This window comes from Microcaecilia unicolor, chromosome 6, assembly GCF_901765095.1.
Source record: "Microcaecilia unicolor chromosome 6, aMicUni1.1, whole genome shotgun sequence".
In the NCBI taxonomy this organism is placed as follows: Eukaryota; Metazoa; Chordata; class Amphibia; order Gymnophiona; family Siphonopidae; genus Microcaecilia; species Microcaecilia unicolor.
Genome location: NC_044036.1, coordinates 39,282,853 through 39,302,942, shown reverse-complemented (window position 1 = coordinate 39,302,942; position 20,090 = coordinate 39,282,853). Strand labels below are relative to the sequence as shown.

At 44.4% G+C, this 20,090-nt stretch overlaps 1 protein-coding gene across 9 annotated transcripts in view; it reads left to right on the top strand.

Moving 5' to 3' along the window:
- Positions 1 to 20,090, top strand: part of DOCK7 (dedicator of cytokinesis 7) — a 279,528-nt gene that overhangs the window by 52,523 nt on the left and 206,915 nt on the right. For all 9 annotated transcript variants that reach the window (XM_030206645.1, XM_030206644.1, XM_030206640.1 and 6 more), the window contains exons 10-12: positions 5,498 to 5,578; positions 11,026 to 11,194; positions 16,172 to 16,314. In XM_030206645.1, the coding sequence (XP_030062505.1) occupies positions 5,498 to 5,578; positions 11,026 to 11,194; positions 16,172 to 16,314 (393 nt within the window). The remainder of the gene's footprint in view (positions 1 to 5,497; positions 5,579 to 11,025; positions 11,195 to 16,171; positions 16,315 to 20,090) is intronic.

Sequence of the window (20,090 nt, the reverse complement as noted above, 5' to 3'; positions counted from 1 at the left end):
AAAGAATGACAGAAATTACACCCAGTCTCGAGACTCAGGTGAATACCAAATGCCTATTGAAAATAACACGTTTTTAATCCAGTCGGGTCAAGTGGTGTGGTATCCATGTTAGTCCACTTTTAAAGGTAATAAATAAATATAAATCAAACATAAAAAAGAAATAAAGATGATCCCAAATTTTTTTTTTTTGTTTAGCTTTTGAAGGCAAGACTTTCTTCAGATCAGATCTGCAAAAGTCTTCACACCTTTACAATTTTTCACATTCCACTGTATTAAAAATGCAGTCCAGAATTCATTAAAGGAAGAGTTTTTCCACTGATCGTCACGATTCTTCTAGAGTTTCAACATGAACAATTGTGGAAGTATTCCAAAAAAATAATTAAGACTAAGAAACCAAAAGGTCTTGTCTGCTTAAGGCTTTACACCCCTTAAGTGAATAATTGATGGAAACCCTGTTTGCCACAGTAACAGTTGTAAGTCGTTTAGGGGGCCTGTTACAAAGGTGCGGTAGTGTTTTTAGCTTGTGCTAAATGCTAGAGACGCCCATAATATATGGGCATCTCTAGTATTTAGTGCAAGCTTATTAGCGTGTGCTAAAAACCCTAGTGCATCTATGTAAAAGACCCACTTATACCTATGTTTACTAAGTAACGCTATGGGCGCGTTAGTGTTTTTTACGTGTGTAAATGGTTTATGTGCGTTGAACGCTAATGCGCCCATAGAAATGTATAGGCACGTTAGCGTTTAATGCGCCTTAAATTCAAGACGCGTTAAACGCTAACACAGCAACCCTATGTTCTCTCCAGGTTCGGACAGCCTAGTATTTAGACGGTGGACGTTTTTGGCTATAATGACTAGAACATGTTTTATATGTGAAGGGCTTGCTGCTGGGTCTGGGAGCACTGGGTGTAGGTACTGAATATATCTGATTGTTCGTTGACATTGAGAGTGTAGAGTTTAAAGTGAAACAAACTCTTAGTTTAATGCATTTTTATTATGTTTGAGACAGCAATGTTTTAAAAACATTCAAAGATATGAAGGTTTGCAAGCACTAGGCAGTATCTTCTCCCCCCCCCCACCCTTCCCCCCTCAACTTCTGATATTACAGCCAGCCTATACCAGAGCTTAGTTATACTATTAGGAGTTCCGAAGCCAAGCCAAAGGTATGCAGTAACTCCTTTCCCCCAACTTTAGTCTTCTGGGTGGCCTTTCATTTCATTTGACCCTTTTTAATATAAGACTAGGAAAAAATGCCCGTTTCTGAAACCAATGAAACGGGCGCCAGCAAGGTTTTTCCTCAGAGTGTGTATGTGTGAGACAGTGTGTGTGAGAGTGACTGTATGAGAGAGAGAGAGTGAATGTGCGAGTGTGGCGGGCTTGAAGGGGGTTGAGCGTTGGTGGGGGGTAGGGCGATACAGAGATAGAGAGTGAGTGTGCATCTATCCATGTCCTGCATCAGAGTCTGTGTGTGTGGGAGATTGACAGTGGGGGGGGGGAGGGGGCGGGTGTCTGAGAGATCATGTGTGTCACATAGAGATCGTGTGTGTGTGTGTGAATGTGAGAGAGTGTGTTGCGAAGTGGGAGGGTAGGGGGGAGTATCTGTGTGTGTGTGTGACTGCATCCTGACAAGTAATTGCTGCTGTCCCCTGACTTGCCAATGTGGTTAAGCATTCTGTACTTCCTGTGTGCGCAACTGAGGATCCAGAGAGAGTGTTTGTGAAAGTGGGTTGAGTGTGTGTGTATGTTGTGTGTGGGTTTTGTTTTTTTGTTTTGGTTTACCTGTTCTGTAGCATCTGCTGTCCTTTTGTCTTCCCTCAGTACAGTGTAGGGTCAGGTGTGACGTTTGTGTTTGCAGCTGCAGCAGAATGGCCTTTCTGGCCCTCTGTGCCACAGCTGCAGTGTAGTGGTACTTGTGCTGGAACGTCCTACAGAGAAGGCTGCAGTTGGGCATAGCGTCGGTCCTAGCCTGCTTGAGGCAGGCTGTTTGGGAGTCGGCAGCTGTCGTGGGCACGGGGATTGGGTCGCGTCAGTGCGAGGTGGTGGGGGGAGGGGTTATAGAGGCTGGAGGCGGGTTTGGGGAGCGAGAAGCAGCCTTGCCCTGGGGGGTGGAGATTGTTATATGTAAGTGAGAACACAGAGGTGTTGAACAGTAGGTGCTGTGTCGCTTCTCCCGATTCGCCGGCAGAGACCATTCGCTGGCCACAGCTGTCACCCACCTCCTTTTCCCTGATGGACATTCGCAGGCGGCGGGCGCTGATGGTGGCGGCGCAGTCCCTCTCTGAGAGTCGGACTGGGAGAGGAGAGGGAGGGCGGCGGCGTTTTGCCAGGGTCTCCGAGAGTTGGACCGTGGACTTGGAGAGGAGAGGGAGGGTGGCGGCGTTTTGCCAGTGGAGTGTCAGTGGGCCGCCCTCGTCGTGATGACGTAGCGACGCGAGGGCGGAGCCTCACACTTCACACTTCCGGTTGATAGTCATGGGCAAAAAGGATATGTCGGGCGCCTCACACTTCTGGTTGAGAGGCTTCATTTAGAACATTGGGGTTGCGAATTATGTGCGGAAGGGGTGTGGCTGAGGGCGTGTCTATGAGTGACAGTGAGTGGTGCATGAGTGACAGTGAGTGGTGCTGACTACCAACAGTGCAGGGCTTCAGTGTTTTCCTGCCACAGACTGAGCTTCAGAATGTTGGAGGTGAGAATTATTTATATAGATGTATTGTAACCCTGTCTACTGTATATTGAACATTTCCACTGTAAGGTATTATTAGTGTTAACTTATTGACCAATACACTGTTAAATGTAAACCACTTAGAACGTTGGTAAAGAGGTTATAAATGCCAAATTAAATTAAATTTATGACTTGTTTATACAGCAAAAAAGGTACTGTAGCACATAATCATTGAAGACAATACCACTCCCTTCTTTGGGGAAGATATGTTTATATATGTGTGCTGATATGTATAAATGTGTGTGCTGTAGCTTCTTTGATAGCTGGTATGTCTCTCACTGACTTTTAGATTCTGAATAATGAGTACCATGTTCTGATTGATGAGACAAGTACAAAAGTAATAGAAGGCTTTGTGAACCTTTCATACAGGCTGGAAAGAGGATTTCAGAACAGTTATAGTGTGTCCTGAAGTGAAATCCTTAAGTAAGTGAGCTTTGGATGGTTTGTGACAAACAGGCTCAGCAACCACTTCGAGACGTGCTCAGTTCCAGTGGTATTCTATGAAAGGCTCTGCCGAATGTGAAGCTATTTGTAAAATAACGTATAAGAATGTGCAGGAGAGCACTTGTACTTGCCAGCACGCATAGTGGGAGCAGACATTTTACAGATATATATGTGGAAAAATGAGTAGCATGATTTACACATTTTTCAGCTATTATAGAGGAATTCTTGTCTGAGAACATCTTTGAGTTTTATGTTTGAACAAGACATAAATGCAATTATGAAAATTGTAGTTTTGTAATATGCAAACTTTGTTTCACGGTCAGAGTGTGTATATATTCTGCTATAACAAAGAGCACTCAGAGGAGGAAAGCTTTTTCTTGATGTGCGGCAAGAAACTTTAGCTCTTGGATCAATGATTCTTTTGGCCTATCCCTGCAATTGTATGGTTAATTTCGGTGGATCTAAATATGTTTTCTTTACCACAGAACAATTGAAATCTTTCCTGGAAATGAAAAGAATTGCTGAAATAATGGGTTGTGTTTAGGATTAATGTAAGGTACAATGGGTTAAGTTTTTTTTTTTTGTCTTTTCCTTTCTTTTTTTTGAGCTCCTAATCGTTAGTAATCTTGCCCCTCATTATTGTGGTCTAAGGAAGATTTTGAATTTTTTCTTTTATCATATTCTTTTCCGGAGATAGGAAGGCAGTAGAACTAGAGGACATGAATTGAGGTTGAAGGGGGGCAGACTTGGGAGTAATGTCAGGAAGTATTTTTTCACAGAGAGGGTGGTGGATATGTGGAATGCCCTCCCACGGGAGGTGGTGGAGATGAAAACGGTAACGGAATTCAAACATGCGTGGGATAAACATAAAGGAATCCTGTGCAGAAGGAAGGGATCCTCAGGAGCTTAGCCTAGAATGGGTGGCAGAGCTGGTGGTTGGGAGGCGGGACTAGTGCTGGGCAGACTTATACGGTCTGTGCCGGGGCTGGTGGTTGGGAGGCGGGACTAGTGCTGGGCAGACTTATACGGTCTGTGCCGGGGCTGGTGGTTGGGCAGCGGGGATAGTGCTGGGCAGACTTATACGGTCTGTGCCAGAGCCGGTGGTGGGAGGCGGGACTGGTAGTTGGGAGGCGAGGATAGTGCTGGGCAGACTTATACGGTCTGTGCCAGAGCTGGTGGTGGGAGGCGGGGATAGGGCTGGCCAGACTTATATGGTCTGTGCCCTGAAGAGGACAGTACAAATAAAAAAGTAGCACATATGAATTTATCTTCTTGGGCAGACTGGATGGACCGTGCAGGTCTTTTTCTGCCGTCATCTACTATGCTACTATATGTTTCAGATGTTATTTCTAATCTGTATTCTGATAACAAATGGATGCTTGTGTAAGGTGATATTTAAATTCAGATATTTAAAATAAAAGAAAAATGAGCAGCATGAATTTGGCAGACTGAAAATTTTGCAGTTTCCACATGAGTGGTACCTCTTGAACTTGTAGCTGGCCTATTTTATAAACCTAAAAGTATAAGAGCCAGCAATTGAGTAATGAGGCTACAATTTTTATTTTTTTTCATTTTGGAGATGGAAATAAACAACGGTCGTGGGTGAGTTAAGGAGAATTGCTCTCTTAATCACTCAAGTAAAGCCCTGGCTAAAATGAGCACTTAAAAAAAAATTTGTGCATGCCTCTTGAGGTGGTGCAGGTGGTACAAAACTCAATGGGATTTCTTTTCCCCATATATGCTTGTTTTCATTGTAAAATGGGGATACATGTGTATATTTTAGGCCTGCCTAGCCACCCCCCACCCCAACATGCTATCTTGAAATCTGTGTGGTGTAGATCTCCATATGTAGAACAGTTATTTCTCCAAAGACAAGCAGGCCAATATTCTCACTGATGGGTGACGTCACGTCGGCCCGGAGGACTTTCCAGCAAAGTCCATGACAAAGTCTAAAATGTCCCCCGTCGCGCGGGCGGATGCAGTGCGCATGCGCGCGTCCACTTTCCCGCCCGCCGCGCGGGCACATTCCTCAGTTAATTACAAGAATTAGAGGAATACAACTCCAAAGGGGAGGTGGGAGGGTTGTGAGAATATATTGCCTGCTGTCTTCGGAGAACACCTGTTACAGGTGAGTAACTACTCTTTATTGGGGTGTGTAAATGCTACTAATTACATGTTGAGGTGCTTGTAAAATAACCTCCAAAGCTCACAAGCTCTTGAGCTGTTTTGAGGGTCATTTTGTTGATGGTTGAATAATATCTGTCTAAAAAAAAAAAAGTGTGGCTAGTATTTCCTCATTTGCAAAAGCTGTTTTTTTTTTTTTGTCATAGCTAGAAAAAGTGTTGCAGCAAGGAGATATTGGAGAGTGTGCAGAACCATATATGATTTTTAAAGAAGCAGATACAGCAAAGGTAGGAGTGAGTTCTTATCCATCTCTGCTTGACTGATTTTTTGCCTGTTTTTTTTTTGGCAAAAGTGTGTATTACTACCTGGCTGCATTAATATGTCAAAGCTAATGGCATAGGACAGAAGTATGAAAATGGAGATGCCAGTTACATTGCCTACCCACTCAGTTGGGAGTCTCTCAACGACAGATGCACACTGTAAGCTCTATGAGGAAGGGATGTATAGGTGGTGGGAATCATTGTGTACGTTATATTGTATTGTGTCTTAGGAAATGGAACTGGGTGGAGCACCAAGGCCATAGCCTGATTAATATTTTGCCCCACACACATCTGCAACTTGGGAACTTGCAGACAGCTGTGGGACAGATGTTGGTTTGTTTGACTTTCCACCAGCCAAAAAAAGTTGTTCTGCTAATGAATTGTGTAAACCATTTGCTATGTAAATCCAGCATTACAGCTGGAATCTCATCTGCAATTATGCAGTGCTGAGAAAAATGCCCATATAATCTGGTTCTTATATGTTGATGCAGGGGCGTAGCCAGCCTTCCGTGGGGGAGGGGTCCAGAGCCCGGGGGAAGAGGGCACATTTTAGCCCTCCTCCCCCCCGGCGCCACCCCCCCACCGCCAACATTGCCGCCCCCCCCTCCCACCGCTGCTGCAGCCTACCTTTACTTTTGCTGGCGGGGGATCCCACTCCCCGCCAGCCGACGTCGTCTTCTCAGTCGCTTCCTGCTCTTCAATTTGTTTGCTGACATCCTGCACGTTGTACGTGCACGATGTCAGACTCAGAGAACAGAACTGTTCTCTGAGTCTGACGTCCTGCACGTACAATTACGTGCAGGATGTCAGCAAACAAATTGAAGAGTAGGAAGGTCTGAGAAGACGTCGGCTGGCGGGGAATGGGATCCCCTGCCAGCAAAAGTAAAGGTAGGCGGCGGGGTCCTGGGGTGAATCTGCGGGGGCCTCGGCCCCCTCAGGCCCCACGTAGCTATGCCACTGTGTTGATGTCATTTTCAGCCTTAATAATATATATAGCCTCTCCTGCCTGCTTATTCTCTTTTGAATCAGAACATAAGGATATCCATACTATTTTTATTTTTTTTGTTACATTTTGTATCCCGCGCTTTCCCACTCATGGCAGGCTCAATGCGGCGGGCAATGGAGGGTTAAGTGACTTGTCCAGAGTCACAAGGAGCCGCCTGTGCCGGGAATCGAACTCAGTTCCTCAGTTCCCCAGGACCAAAGTCCACCACCCTAACCACTAGGCCACTCCTCCACTACTAGGTCATACCAATGGTCTATCTAGCCTAGTATCCTTCTAGCAATGGCCAATCTAGGTCACAAGTACCTGGCAGAAACCCAGATAGTAGCAGCATTCCATGCTACCAATCCCAGGGCAGCCGTGGCTTCCTCCATGTCTATCTCAATAACAGACTATGGACTTTTCCTCCAGGAACTTATCTAAACCTTTTTTTAAACCCAGATATGCTAACCGCTGTTACTGCTTCTTCTGGCAATGAGTTCCAGAGACTTAACTATGCTTTGAGTGAAAAAAATATTTCCTCCTATATGTTTTAAAAGTATTTCCATGTAATTTCATTGAGTGCCCCCCTAGATGAGTGAAAATTGATTTACTTCTACCCATTGTTATACCACTCAGGATTTTATAGACCTTAATCATATCCTCTCTCAGCTGTCTCTTTTCCAAGCTAAAGAGCCCTAACCTTTTTAGCCTTTCCTCATATGGGAGCAGTTCAATCCACTTCAGGAGCCGCTGAAGCTCCTCTGTGCTGAATAAGACCCTTCCGATCAACCATAGCAGTGGCAGCTGATTGGAATTTGCTCTTGCTGCTTCTCTAGCACGCCTGTCCCTTTTTCTTGGATAGCTGCTGGCAGCTGATAAAGTGTGTTAACATTTTATATTTGTTTTTGTTTGCTGTATGGCCTTTCATGGGGCAAACAAGAAAATGGTTTACAAACCCATTCAAAAAAAAGGAAAGGAGTGCCAAGTGATAAAGGGTCATGGACTAGATGTACTGCCTTTCTGTGGTACAACCAAAGCAGTTTACATATTCTCTGCAGGTACTTTTGCTGCCCCTTATTGGGTTTACAAACAAATGCCCTGATGCTCAGAACCAAATGCTGGGTGCTAGAGGCCGTTAGCACCTGCATTAGTGAGTACAGAATTCTCAGAGGCACTAGTGTGGAAGACAACAAGCATGCCAAAGATTAGAGCAAATAACATGCTAATGCAGTCAAACATATTAATGAGGTAATTTCCTATTCCCTTCCATTGGTCAGTGCTGCGGAATGTACGGAATAAGGTGAACACCACTTCTGGCGTTTAACTTACTGTGGTTCAGCCACTGCAGCTGACATTGACCTTGTAGTTTTTAGGATCATTCTCTGGTAGATCTACACAAATGAGCTTGGGATTTGTTTGGCTCAATATGCCAAACAAAACAAAACAACCACCAAAAAAACAGTCTCTTAAGCTTTTTAAATATTTTATTTTACTCATTTATTGACATTTGTCATACTGCCTTTGCAAACTTGCAGATCAAAGCGGTTAACAATCTAAATTAAATATACATAGAAAGTAAAAAAGAGGGAAAAAGGAACACCAAAATTGGACAGGAAAGAGCAGTCATACATCTGCACAAACTAAAGTACTGTAGAATAACAAATATGAAATATATTTTCAAATATAAGTACATAAGTAATGCCACACTGGGAAAAGACCAAGGGTCCATCAAGCCCAACATCCTGTCCACGACAGCGGCCAATCCAGGCCAAGGGGACCTGGCAAGCTTCCCAAACGTACAAACATTCTATACATGTTATTCCTGGAATTGTGGGTTTTTCCCAAGTCCATTTAGTAGCGGTTTATGGACTTGTCCTTTAGGAAACCATCTAACCCCTTTTTAAACTCTGCTAAGCTAACCGCCTTCACCACGTTCTCCGGCAACGAATTCCAGAGTTTAATTATGCGTTGGGTGAAGAAGCATTTTCTCCGATTTGTTTTAAATTTACTACACTGTAGTTTCATCGCTTGCCCCCTAGCAGTGGCGTACCAAGGTGGGGGCGGTCCGCCTCGGGTGCACACCGCTGGGGGGTGCCGCTGCGCGCGCCTGCTCAGAGTTCCCTGACTTTGCGCGTTTGCTGCAGCTCCCTCTGCCCTGGAACAGGTTACTTCCTGTTCCAGGTCAGAGGGAGCTGCAGCGAACGTGCGAAGTCAGGGAACTCTGAGCAGGCGCGCGCTGCGGCACCCCCTCCCCCAGCGGCGTGCACCCGGGGGGGGTGTCCGCGCTGCATCGGGGGGGGGGGGGGGGTGCTGCATCCAGGGGGGGGGCGCTGCCCCGGGAGTCCGCCCCCCTAGGAACGCCACTGCCCCCTAGTCCTAGTATTTTTGGAAAGCGTGAACAGACGCTTCACATCCAACCATATATATATGTGTTCACTACGGGGTCCTTTTACTAAGGGGCATGGCACCATTGCGCACCAAGTTGGAACTAGCGCCCGGCTACCACGTGCCCCAAGCAGTAATTCCATTTTTGACACGCAGTAGAAAATATTTTCTATTGAGTGGCGTTTACCCAGTGGTAATCTGCAGTTTACGTGTACTGGATGTTTAGCATGTGAGACCTTACCACTAAGTCAGTAGATGGTGGTAAGGTCTCAGGCCAAAAATGGACATTCACTGGTTTTAAGTTTGTTGCACGTCCATTTTCGACCACATACACAAAAAAGAGAATGCCTTTTTTTTTCTAGGCATGCTGAAAAAATGACTTACACGCGTCCAAAACATATGCCTCCGCCACCGCAGGCCACTTTTAGGCGTGCCTTGGTAAAAGGGCCCCATGTAATTTAAATTTTCTTTTTTTCCTTTCCTGTTTTCTTTCTCCTGCCTTCTTTACCTATTCTTCAGTCACAGCATGTTGCTATTTGCATCCTTTCATCTCCTGTCAGAATTTCTTCTCTGCTTGTTTTGTTCTCCTTTCATCCTTAGTTTGTTTGGTTTCCTACATTCGTCCTAATCTTACCTCCTCATCTCCCTTGCTCTTTTTGTTCTTTCCCTTCATTACGTTTCCTCTACACGCTCACATCTTCCTTATTTTTCATGTCTTTTCCTTCATCTTCCTTCTTCTCTGTCCCTTCTTTAGATTTCCTCCCCTCATAAATTTGTTCTTCTTCCTCCTATCTACACCTTCCCACACCATATTATTTCATCCTCTTTTCCAGATCTCTTTATATCTTGTGTTAATGCTGAGTTGCACAGTGCTAATAGTTTACCTATTCTCACAGCGTATCACCACAGCAAATTATGAGATGCAACAGGCTGCACAGTTCAGTGTTCAGGAGCAGAGAGGAATATTAGCATGAAACTTATCTTCTAGCTGAAGCAGGCCTTTGGCAGTGGCTGTCAGCTGCATGCCTTGGTGGGCTGTATTTTTTCAGGCTGGTGAGCAGCAGGGGCGTATCTGGAATCCGGCGGTAGGGGGGGCCACAGCCAGAGAGGGGGGGCACATTTTTGCCTCCCTCCCCCCCCCCCCGCCGCCGCCGCCGCCTCCCCGCCGTCAACCCTCCCCCGCTGCTTACTTTTGCTGGCGCCGAGGTCCGACCCGCAATCTCCGTTTTTCGTCTTCCTCCGTGGCCATGCTTCCAGGAAGTAACGCTGCAGTGCTGATTCGTTGAATCCAGTTCGGCGTCTGACGTCAGACGTCGAACTGGATTCAACGAATCAGCACTGCAGCGTTACTTCCTGGAAGCATGGCCACGGAGGAAGACGAAAAACGGAGATTGCGGGTCGGACCTCGGCGCCAGCAAAAGTAAGCAGCGGGGGAGGGTTGACGGCGGGGAGGGGGGCCAGGGCGAAATCTGCGGGGGCCCAGGCCCCTGTGGCCCCACGCAGATACGCCCCTGGTGAGCAGTGTCTTGGCCTGAGAGAGAGGGAAGAATAGGAGGTGCTATGGCCCAAGAGGGGAGGGGGGAAGAAGGGAAAAGCCTGGGAAAGAGGTTAAGACAATGGGCCCTGTTTACAAAGGCATGCTAGCGTTTTTAGCGCATTCTAAAATTAGTGTGTGCTGTGTAAATGCCCATCATATTCCTATGGGTATCTACACGGTTAGCGCGCACTAATTTTTAGTGTGTTCTAAAAATGTTAGTGCACCTTTGTAAGCAGGGCCCAATGTTTGTCGTGAGACAGGCGGAGGCAGTGCAAGGTTTGCTGATTTTACCATGATTTTGTGGAGAGAGCCAAATTTTGCAGCTGCTGCCGTGATTGGAATTGTAGGAAACTAGGAAATCTTGAGTATGAATAACCTCAAATATTGTATTTGCAACAGGATTTGTTTTTTTCTTTTAAGTGTAATTCATTGTTTTTAATATTAATGGATGAATGTTATTGTTTAGATAAGCAGTGTCAGGACAGTGTGTTTAATGTTCTATTGCAGAATAAGGAGAAGTTGGAGAAGCTGAAGGGCCAAGCAGATCAGTTTTGCCAGAGGTTGGGGAAATATCGCATGCCGTTTGCCTGGACAGCGATTCACTTAATGAATATTGTCAGCAGCGCGGGAAGTTTGGAAAGAGACTCGACGACAGAAGTAGAAATTGGACCAGGAGGTATTCTTGATGTGCCTTTTAAAAATAACTTTTATTTCTTTGTGCGGATTGCAATGCCTTACCATTTTGTTGGATCTACAAAGTTTTGTGCATAGTCTCACTCGGGACAATTAAATCTGTTTGATTGAAAAAGAGAGTTTGCAAGAGTAGATAACATGGTTGTGTGTGAGAGAGGCAATTGGTCAGGTTATGCATTTTGGGGTGGTTGGGGTGTTTTTTGGTTTTTTTTTTTTTAAACTATTCATCCTATATGTTGCTTTCACGGATTGTGCTACATAGGTCTTTTTATTTTATTTTATTTAAAACGAGGTCTTTATTAAACCGAGCAAGATGGAAACAGTAAGCAATAGAAAATATACAATGTCAAGTTCAGTGTTCAAATTGCTCAAAGAATAATAACATTCTCTCAAAGCACAATAAAATCTCTAATATTAAACTATTCAAAAGAAGAAATTAGATTGTAAGCTCTGTTGAGCAGGGACTGTCTCTTCATGTTCAAATGTACAGCGCTGCGTACGTCTAGTAGTGCTTTAGAAATGATAAGTAGTAGTAGAAAAAAGGGAAGAGGAGAAAAGGGTGGGGAAGGGGGAAAGGAAATTGCAAAGAAGACATACAACCCATTTTGCTATGAGAGGAACCCCTGGTATCTTCCAAGCAGCCGCCAGGGTAAGCTTGGCCACGTGTAGCAGATGGCGAACTAAAAGTTTCTGATATTTACAAAGTCCCGGAATCTCTTTTATAAGGTCTTCTTGTGCTATTGGACAGAGGTTCACAGTGACTCACCATCCTGCATAAATGTGTTGAATTTTATCATGCATAACAGTGAACTAGATGACACCTTTTAACAAAGATGCCAAGTGGTCCAGCTGTTCACAAAGATTAGGCAATCCCCTAGTAAGCCAGAACTTCGGGCAAGGCGAGGGGCTAGAGTTATCAAGCTCTGGGTCCCATGCTGTGTTAAAGCCCCCCCCCACCCCAATATCAAAGGCACAGATGGAGCATTCACGAGGTGCTGTGTTAAACGTTTATAAAAAGAGCTATTCCATTGGTTGGGTGCATAAATACTGCCCACCAACACATGCTGCCTTGCCTCCAAAGCCTGACAAAAAATTAAACAGCCCTCAGGGTCCCTTTTAATATTTTGTATTTGATTGGTTATTCCTTTCCTAAACAGGATAGCTACCCCACCATTTCTTTCCCACTGCTGGGGAGCCTGTACATTCCCCTACCCACCACCGGGCCAATTTATCTTCTTCCCGTTCAGACAGATGCGTCTCCTGCAATAGGGCTATATCTGCTTTGATCCGCTGAAGGTGCTGCAAAATGTTTGATCGTTTTATGGGAGAAGAAGTACCCCCAACATTCCAGGTAACCACCTTCACCAAAGCAGAAGTTTTAAGGACAAAGTCAGCTGTTCTCTGATCAAAAAGCTACAGGGAGACCGCCCCAGCCCACAGTCCCCCTCAATTTCCTTCACCCCAGCCCTATGAGTTTGATTAGGATCGACCTTTGTTATTACAGTCAGAAGGCAATTATAACCACACCCCCCAGTTTGTGCATTCCCCTTCATGCTAAGGACTATCCCCATTCTCCCTACCCCCCCAAGCCCTCCCTCCCCCATCCCCAAAATCCCAGATATAACGTTCCCCTTTGGAACTAGTCACTCTTCAACGCCTCCCTCCCCACTAAATCCTCCTATCCTCAGAGGTGCCATCCTGTTTGCGTTCATCCTACTTCACATAGAAAAAAACTCAAAACCCACCCCACACAGATACTCTCCACCCCGCTCCGTAGAGCGGACACCAGGCAGTTAGCAATGCCACCAATTTGAGTATAACATTTTTTATGCAAGGATTTACAACCAATGAAACTAATGCTAACATGTCAGGTTCTTGGCAGCTGTTACCCCGTGTAGACAGGTCCCCCTTCCACTCTTTGGTCCAGGTCGATCCTGCTTAGTATATATGCTGAAAGGGTTCCTGTCCCTCGTAGTATCAGCCTTACTCCTGTTCTTCGTTCTCCATAGCCTGGTTACCTTGAATCACTGTGCCTTTAGTCCGCACATCCCAACAAATGGACCGAGACTCCAATCGTTTTATAATAAAGGAAGCTTTTTTTATTTACATCAGTTGTAGTAATTTCAGCAGTGCAGAATATTGTCTCATCTTAAACTCCTTGACCTTTGTTCACATTCACAATGCCAAAGAGTGGTTCATTGCTGATCATAGTACAATGTTTTAAACACCACTTCTCCCTTCTTGGCTCGTCACCGATCAGTTTGCTAATCACCAGTTCTTTACAACACACAGTATTTAACTTTTGCCCCACACTTAACCTTCTGGGTTACTTGCTGCCACAGATTCCTTCCCAGCTGCATCAATTCTGTCTTACCAACTCTAGACAGTTGAGGAAGTACAGCCGCTAAGAAACCTCTCACCTTAGCCCCAGCGGTCCATGCTAATGCAGCCATCTCCATACCCTCCTCTTCACTCTCCTCTATAGCCTCCTCTATAGCCTCCTTTTTATCCCATTCCATTTCTTCTTCCTCCTCCCAGGGTTCCCCTAGCTGCTCCTCATCTCCCTGATTAGAAGCCATCTCCCAATCTTGCCCCTCCCTCTTCACTTCCTGTGAGTCCTGTATTGGGTCAGGTGCATTGTGGGCTTGGTGGTCCCTGGGCCTATTCCTTATTCCAATAAATCTCTTCGTCTCCCTCCGGGGTTGCTCTCACTTTCCTTGAGGCTGTCTACTCAGTAACCTCTCACACCCTTTATCACAACTCCCCTTCATCCTCACACCGAGCCTCGAGGGGAAAAACCCCCCCACACAAGCACTCCACACCCCATTCCGCCTAGCTGTCACTTGGTAACTGGCATTGCCAAAGTTTAGAGTATAGCACTGTTATGCAAAGATTACCCCAGATTAACCTAACAATGAGAACATGTCAGCTTCTCGGCAACTGTTGCCCCAGTTCCCTTTCATACTTGCACCAAACCCTTAAAAAAAACCCAAAAAACATTCACTCGCACCCACTACTCAATCTTTCTGCACCAAAACATTGCTTAAGTAATGTATACTGTCAAATGATTCCACGCTAGGCCCCTGGCCCATGCCGCAGGCAGCTACACCACAAAACACACTTTCAAGGAAATTTCCAACAGCTACCAGTAGCCCTGCTCTTTGTAGCAGTGTGTGGTATCGTCCAACCAAACTCTGCCGCTTTAAGCAGAGGACCTCAGTCAATAAGAAGGCCCTGCCGACTAGCAGGGCCAAAGTCTATGTGAATTTATATATGTTGTCCACAGTCCCCGATTGTCAAAATCAGCTTTCTGGGCCGGGCCCTCCTGTTCTTGGGTAGGTAATTGCTGTAGAAAAATCTGGGCCTCCGACGCAGATGCGAAAAAGGTTGTCTGGCCGTGATGTATCACACGTAGCTTAGCTGGGTATAACAAGGCAAATTTCACCCTCTGGTTGTATAGCTGAGAACAAATGGGCGAAAATGCCTGACGTTGTGCTGCAACGGTGGCTGAGTAGTCCTGGAAGCATAGAACTTTCTGACTTTCATGTTTCAGATCTCTTGCACCTCGGAGCACTTGCAATATGGCCGCTTTATGTACAAAATTTAGAAGGCGGCAAATCACCACTCTGGGCCTTTTCGACCCCCTCTGATGGAGGCCTATCCTGTGGGCTGTCTCCACCAACAGCGGGCCACCACGTAATGGCATTGGGAGCTGCTGCGATAGCCATCGCTCCAGGAACCCCCCGGAGATCCTTTTCCTCCACCGATTCTGGCAGGCCCACGAAGCGCAGATTGTTCCTGCGTGATCTGTTTTCTAAGTCTTGTAATTTTTCTTCGTAAGCTGCTATGGTTTCTGCAGTTTTGCTTGCAGGTCCTCCACTTTGGTCACTCTGTCCTCCAGTTCCCCTGTGCGCTGGCAGTACGCCGCCAAGTCTGTTACGATGTGATCTACATTTCCCTGTAGCTGCTCCAATTTTGTGTCTGTAGGGCTCAAACGTGTATCCAGGATGCTTTCCAGCGCCACGATCACCTCTCTTGTTATTTCCGCCACCTACGCAGAGCCAACGGTGGAGCTCAATGGGCTGGCCGGCACCGCCATTTTGTGCTCGGTTTCTGCTTTTCTTTCTCCTTGTGAAGGCTTTTCATTGCCATTGTTTGCCCCTCTCCTGATCTAAAATACGCTGCTGCCTTTCAATCAACCAAGTCACTCCCTGAGGCTGAAAATCCAGGGGATTTAGTGCAACAATAACGGGTTTTGTGGTAAGGTGGCAGGAGCAGTGCTTTTTAGCTGCTGCACCTGTGCATAGTGTCACGTGACCTAAAGTTTTTTAATAAAGAAAAAAGTTGATTATTTCTGTGTGCCAGTTACTTTATTTGGACTTTTGTGGGGTATAAAAAGATCTTAGAATTGGGAAGGGAGGTGGGGGATATGAATAGGGAAAGGAGAATGGACCTCAGGGATGTTGGAGAGGGGAAAATCCCAGAGGAGGGAAACAAAGGGATAGGCAATAAAGAGAAGTGAGTAGGAAGAATTAGGGAGCAGAGAAAAGATGAGAACTCAGGGCAAAGAGGAATGTGGGATTGAGGTTGGGAGGAGAGAGAGAGATCTATGATCATTATAGGGAGGGATAATCTGCTTGTATCCTTCCTCTATGCATTGACCATTTCTACAGTATATATCCCCTCCAATCTCCTCACTTCCCCCATAGCTTCTGCTTTCCTCTCTTCAGAAAATTAATGGAAAGGACATTCTCGCTTTCTTTCCTTATTTATAATTGTAAAAGTTTTAATGAGAGGTGAAGAATGTCATCCCAGCTTCATAGTTTTCTGAATGATTTTCTGATGACTCGGGCGGATGTTTGCCTTAACATAGCTTTAGGTTACTGCTGAATTCAGAAATTAATTTCCAGTAAGATTTTTACTCACTGTTTGATGCTTCCATTTTCATTTTTTTTTGTAGAACGTAAAGGATCTTGGTCGGAGAGAAGGAATTCCAGTATTGTTGGAAGGCGTTCATTAGAGCGAACCACAAGTGGAGACGATGCTTGCAATCTAACTAGTTTCAGACCAGCCACGTTAACTGTGACAAATTTCTTTAAACAGGTATTAATCACTCACCATGACTGATGTCTTCTGCTTTTGCTAGTATTTCGGAATAGTGGAAAATGTTTTAGTATAAGTATACATGTCATATTGGAATAAAACACCAGTGCCCTCCAGACAAAGCACTGTGTATCAGTACATCCGTACTGTTCTTATCATCTGGAGCAGTTTGTGAATGCATTTAAAAGGATTTTTTTATTACCCAGCTGCATCAGTGCTCAGTTTATCCACCACAGAATGAAAAAGGCAGGGGGAGGGGGGAGGGTAAAGGGTTCATAGATTTGATAATACTGCCTTTCTGTGGTACAACCAGAGTGGTGTACATATATTATATGCAGGTACAGTGAAACCTCGGTTTTCGTCGATAATCCGTCCGAAAACAATCGGCAAAATCCGAAACCGATGAAACTGAGGCAATTAGCGAGGACACCCAAAATCGGGAGAAGGACGTCCATCTTCCGATACAAATTGGGAGATGAACGTCCTTCTTTTTCGACGAAATCCGAGGCAACCAACGAAAACCGAGACACATTTCTCGTCAAAAAAATCAACGAAAACCGAGGTACTACTGTACATCTCTGTCCCTAGTAGGCTCACAATTTAAGGTTTTTTTTTCCTAGGACAATGCAGAAATGGCTGAATTTGGGGTTAGATTTAGCTCGTGCCTTTTCAGTGGTAGTTCAAAGCATGTTCGGAGACATCAGGAAACCCAAAATACTACAGGAAACCCCCGTATAGTGAAGGCAGTTGATTGATAAAATAATGCGTAATGCGGCCACGTTTCAGCAGCAGCCTGCAATAGTGGGTAAAACATGCACGAAGTTGGATGGATTATGATTGCAAATATGAATCCAGTATCTAAGAAGAATGTTTAACTTAGGAAACTAAGGGCCCTGTTTAGTAAGGTGCGTTAGTGTTTTTAGCGCACCTACACTTAACACACACACTAACCATGTAGGTGCCTATAGGGATATTGTAGGCACATACATGATTAATGCGTGTACATGGTTAATGCGCGTTAAAAACTTTAACGCACCTGTAACACTGCTTAGTAAACAGGGCCCTAAGACTGATGTAATAAAATCAAGTACTAATTTCCATTTATTCGCACTTTAAAAAAATCCCCCACACACTATAATGCCCAATGTAGTAAGCTAATGATACTTTACTGTATTAGGTGGTAAATCCTTAAGCTTGACTTGGTGCATGTTTTTACATTGAATTGTAAATTAAAAAAAAAAAAATCTATCGAAGTATCACTAGTGGCCAGGCACCACGATTTTTCAATGAGTGGGGATAGTTCCTTCTCCCCTTCCCAATATGGAATTGAGTTGGGGAAAGGACAGAAGGGGTCCAAGAGACCACCAGGGCCTTTTTTTAATGGGACTATCCTTGAGGCCCACTGAGCCAATAGAGTTAATCCGACTGATTATTCAAAGCGTGTTAAGTGGCTGGGAACGGCCACCAACCAATTAACTCGCTTATAACCGGCTATCTGGTCATTTCCAGCGTCACTTAACTGGTCAGTGGCATTGAAAACAACAGGTTAGTGCTAAAGTAAAAGTCGGCATTTCAGGGGCAGAGTCAGTTAGCTCCCAATATTCAGAGCTAAGCAGCCATTTTTAGTGTATAAATAGGACCACATAAATAGCTGTCGTATCTTTATGCAGTAGTCACTTAAGTCTGTGTATTGACTTAGCTGGGCATGCACTAACCCGTTTAAAAAAAAAAAAAAAAATTCAATGCCGAAGCCCATACAACAGGGCCCAGCATTGAATTTATGGTTTTAGCGCTGCTGGTGGACAAACAGGCATATTTTCAAAGCACTTTGGGAGGCTAAGTTCCATAGGTTTCTATGGAACTTTGGGAGGCTAAGTGCTTTGAAAATATGCCTGATTGTCTGCTCCAGGCTGAATATCAGCCTAAATGTGTTTTTTAAACCAATTCTCTGATGTCCAGTAGGGCAGTGAAATAAATGAAACTTGTCTAGGGAAATTCTACAATTGTTTTACTCATTTCTCTCTGACCGCTTTTTTTCATGTTACGTTCAACCATTCCACTTCATCTGATAAATTGCTGACGTTTGGGGTTCTGCAGGGTTCCATACTCTTCCCACCTTTTAACATCTCTTTGAGTCCTTTAGCCATTCTTACTCAGTTCTTTTATATTTCCTTTTACATGTACGCTGATGACATCCTACTGCTTTAGAAGGTTAGTCCTCTCTTGATTTGCAGCCTCTGCAACATTGTTTGCAGGCAATTGCTCAGTGGCTCACAGACCACCGCTTTGTGCTGAATCGCAACAAGATGGTGGCTTGTTGGTTGTCTGGTTATCTCTCTATTCCAATTGTTCTGCTCCTGTTATTTGACACCTTGATCTTTCTGTCACCAGTTTTCACTATCTAGGTTTACACCTTAATTCTAATCTTCCTTTTGAGCCTCAAATATCTGCTCTTTGTAAATCTGTTTTTTTTCTCTTGGGCCAGTTGAGATCAGTCTGTCCTTTATTTGATCATGATACATTTCACTCTCTAATTCTTTCCCTTTTTATGTCCCATTTAGATTATTGTAGCATCATTTGTTTAGGGATCTCCAGTTCGCTACTCAAGAGCTTGCAGACTTTGCAAAATACAGCAATCTGCATACTTTGTCATCTACGGAAATTCGATTGTCTCGCCTGCTTTGAAAGATCATCACTGGTTACCAATGACCTACCGTATTCAATTCAAAATGTTATTCTTGACTTTCGAAGCTTTTTGACTGGGTATATACCCTTATATCTTTCATCTTTGACCGAACCATATTTGGCACGTGTCTTACGATCCATTAACGATCACCTCATGGTATTACTAGGCCCTCATTCCACCCAACTAGAAATCACACTTCACAGTGCTTTTTTCTTTGTTGCTCCACAACTTTGGAATTCTATTCCATTGTTTATATGCAGTGAAAGTAACATAAAAAAATTTTAGAGCACTTTTAAAGGCATACTCCAGTGAGTGAGGCGGCCCTTTCAGGTGCAGGTACCAGGGAGATTGTAGGTATAAATATTAGTTCCAAATTTGGATGCTATTTTATGTTTCAACGGTTTTTATTGATGACAAATTTGGAAAATACAACGTACTATACCATATTAATAGCATGTGACATGAACACCAATGGTAAACATCCTTATTGATAGTCATCAAACTTTTACATTTAACCCTCCCCCTTCAGCTATTTGTTCCGACTGTTTGACACCTGAATATAATACAACCCAATATTAACTGCAGTATAACAGAACATTTAAAACCTACAGTGCTTAAACCGCCTAATATCTCAACAGTATCAAATTTTATTATTTAACCCTCCTCCCCCCTCCAACCCACCCCTATTCCCTTGTATTTGCTGGAGCATGCTAATTGTTTGCCAGATGGGCTGCAACACTTGACCAATCATATCTCTCCATTTGGTTAGAAACCACCCGTCCTCTCGGCAACTGGACTCTGTCGAGAGGGACGCCTCTTTAACCCAAGGATATCAAAGCACATCCATGGGTATTTGGATGCTATTTTATTTTGTGTACTTCCTTTGTATAGATGTTTTCTTTCCTATTGCATATTGTAGTTCTTTTATTATGCTTTTTGTTTTTGTTAGTAAACTGCTATGATCTGTCCATCAGCTACAGCTGTATATCAAATGCTGAGTAAATACATAAATATGGCTGCTGCCACCAGAATATTTCAGGAGAATTCAAGCTTGATGTGTTAACCAAGACACTCAGAGCAAGTGTGTCAT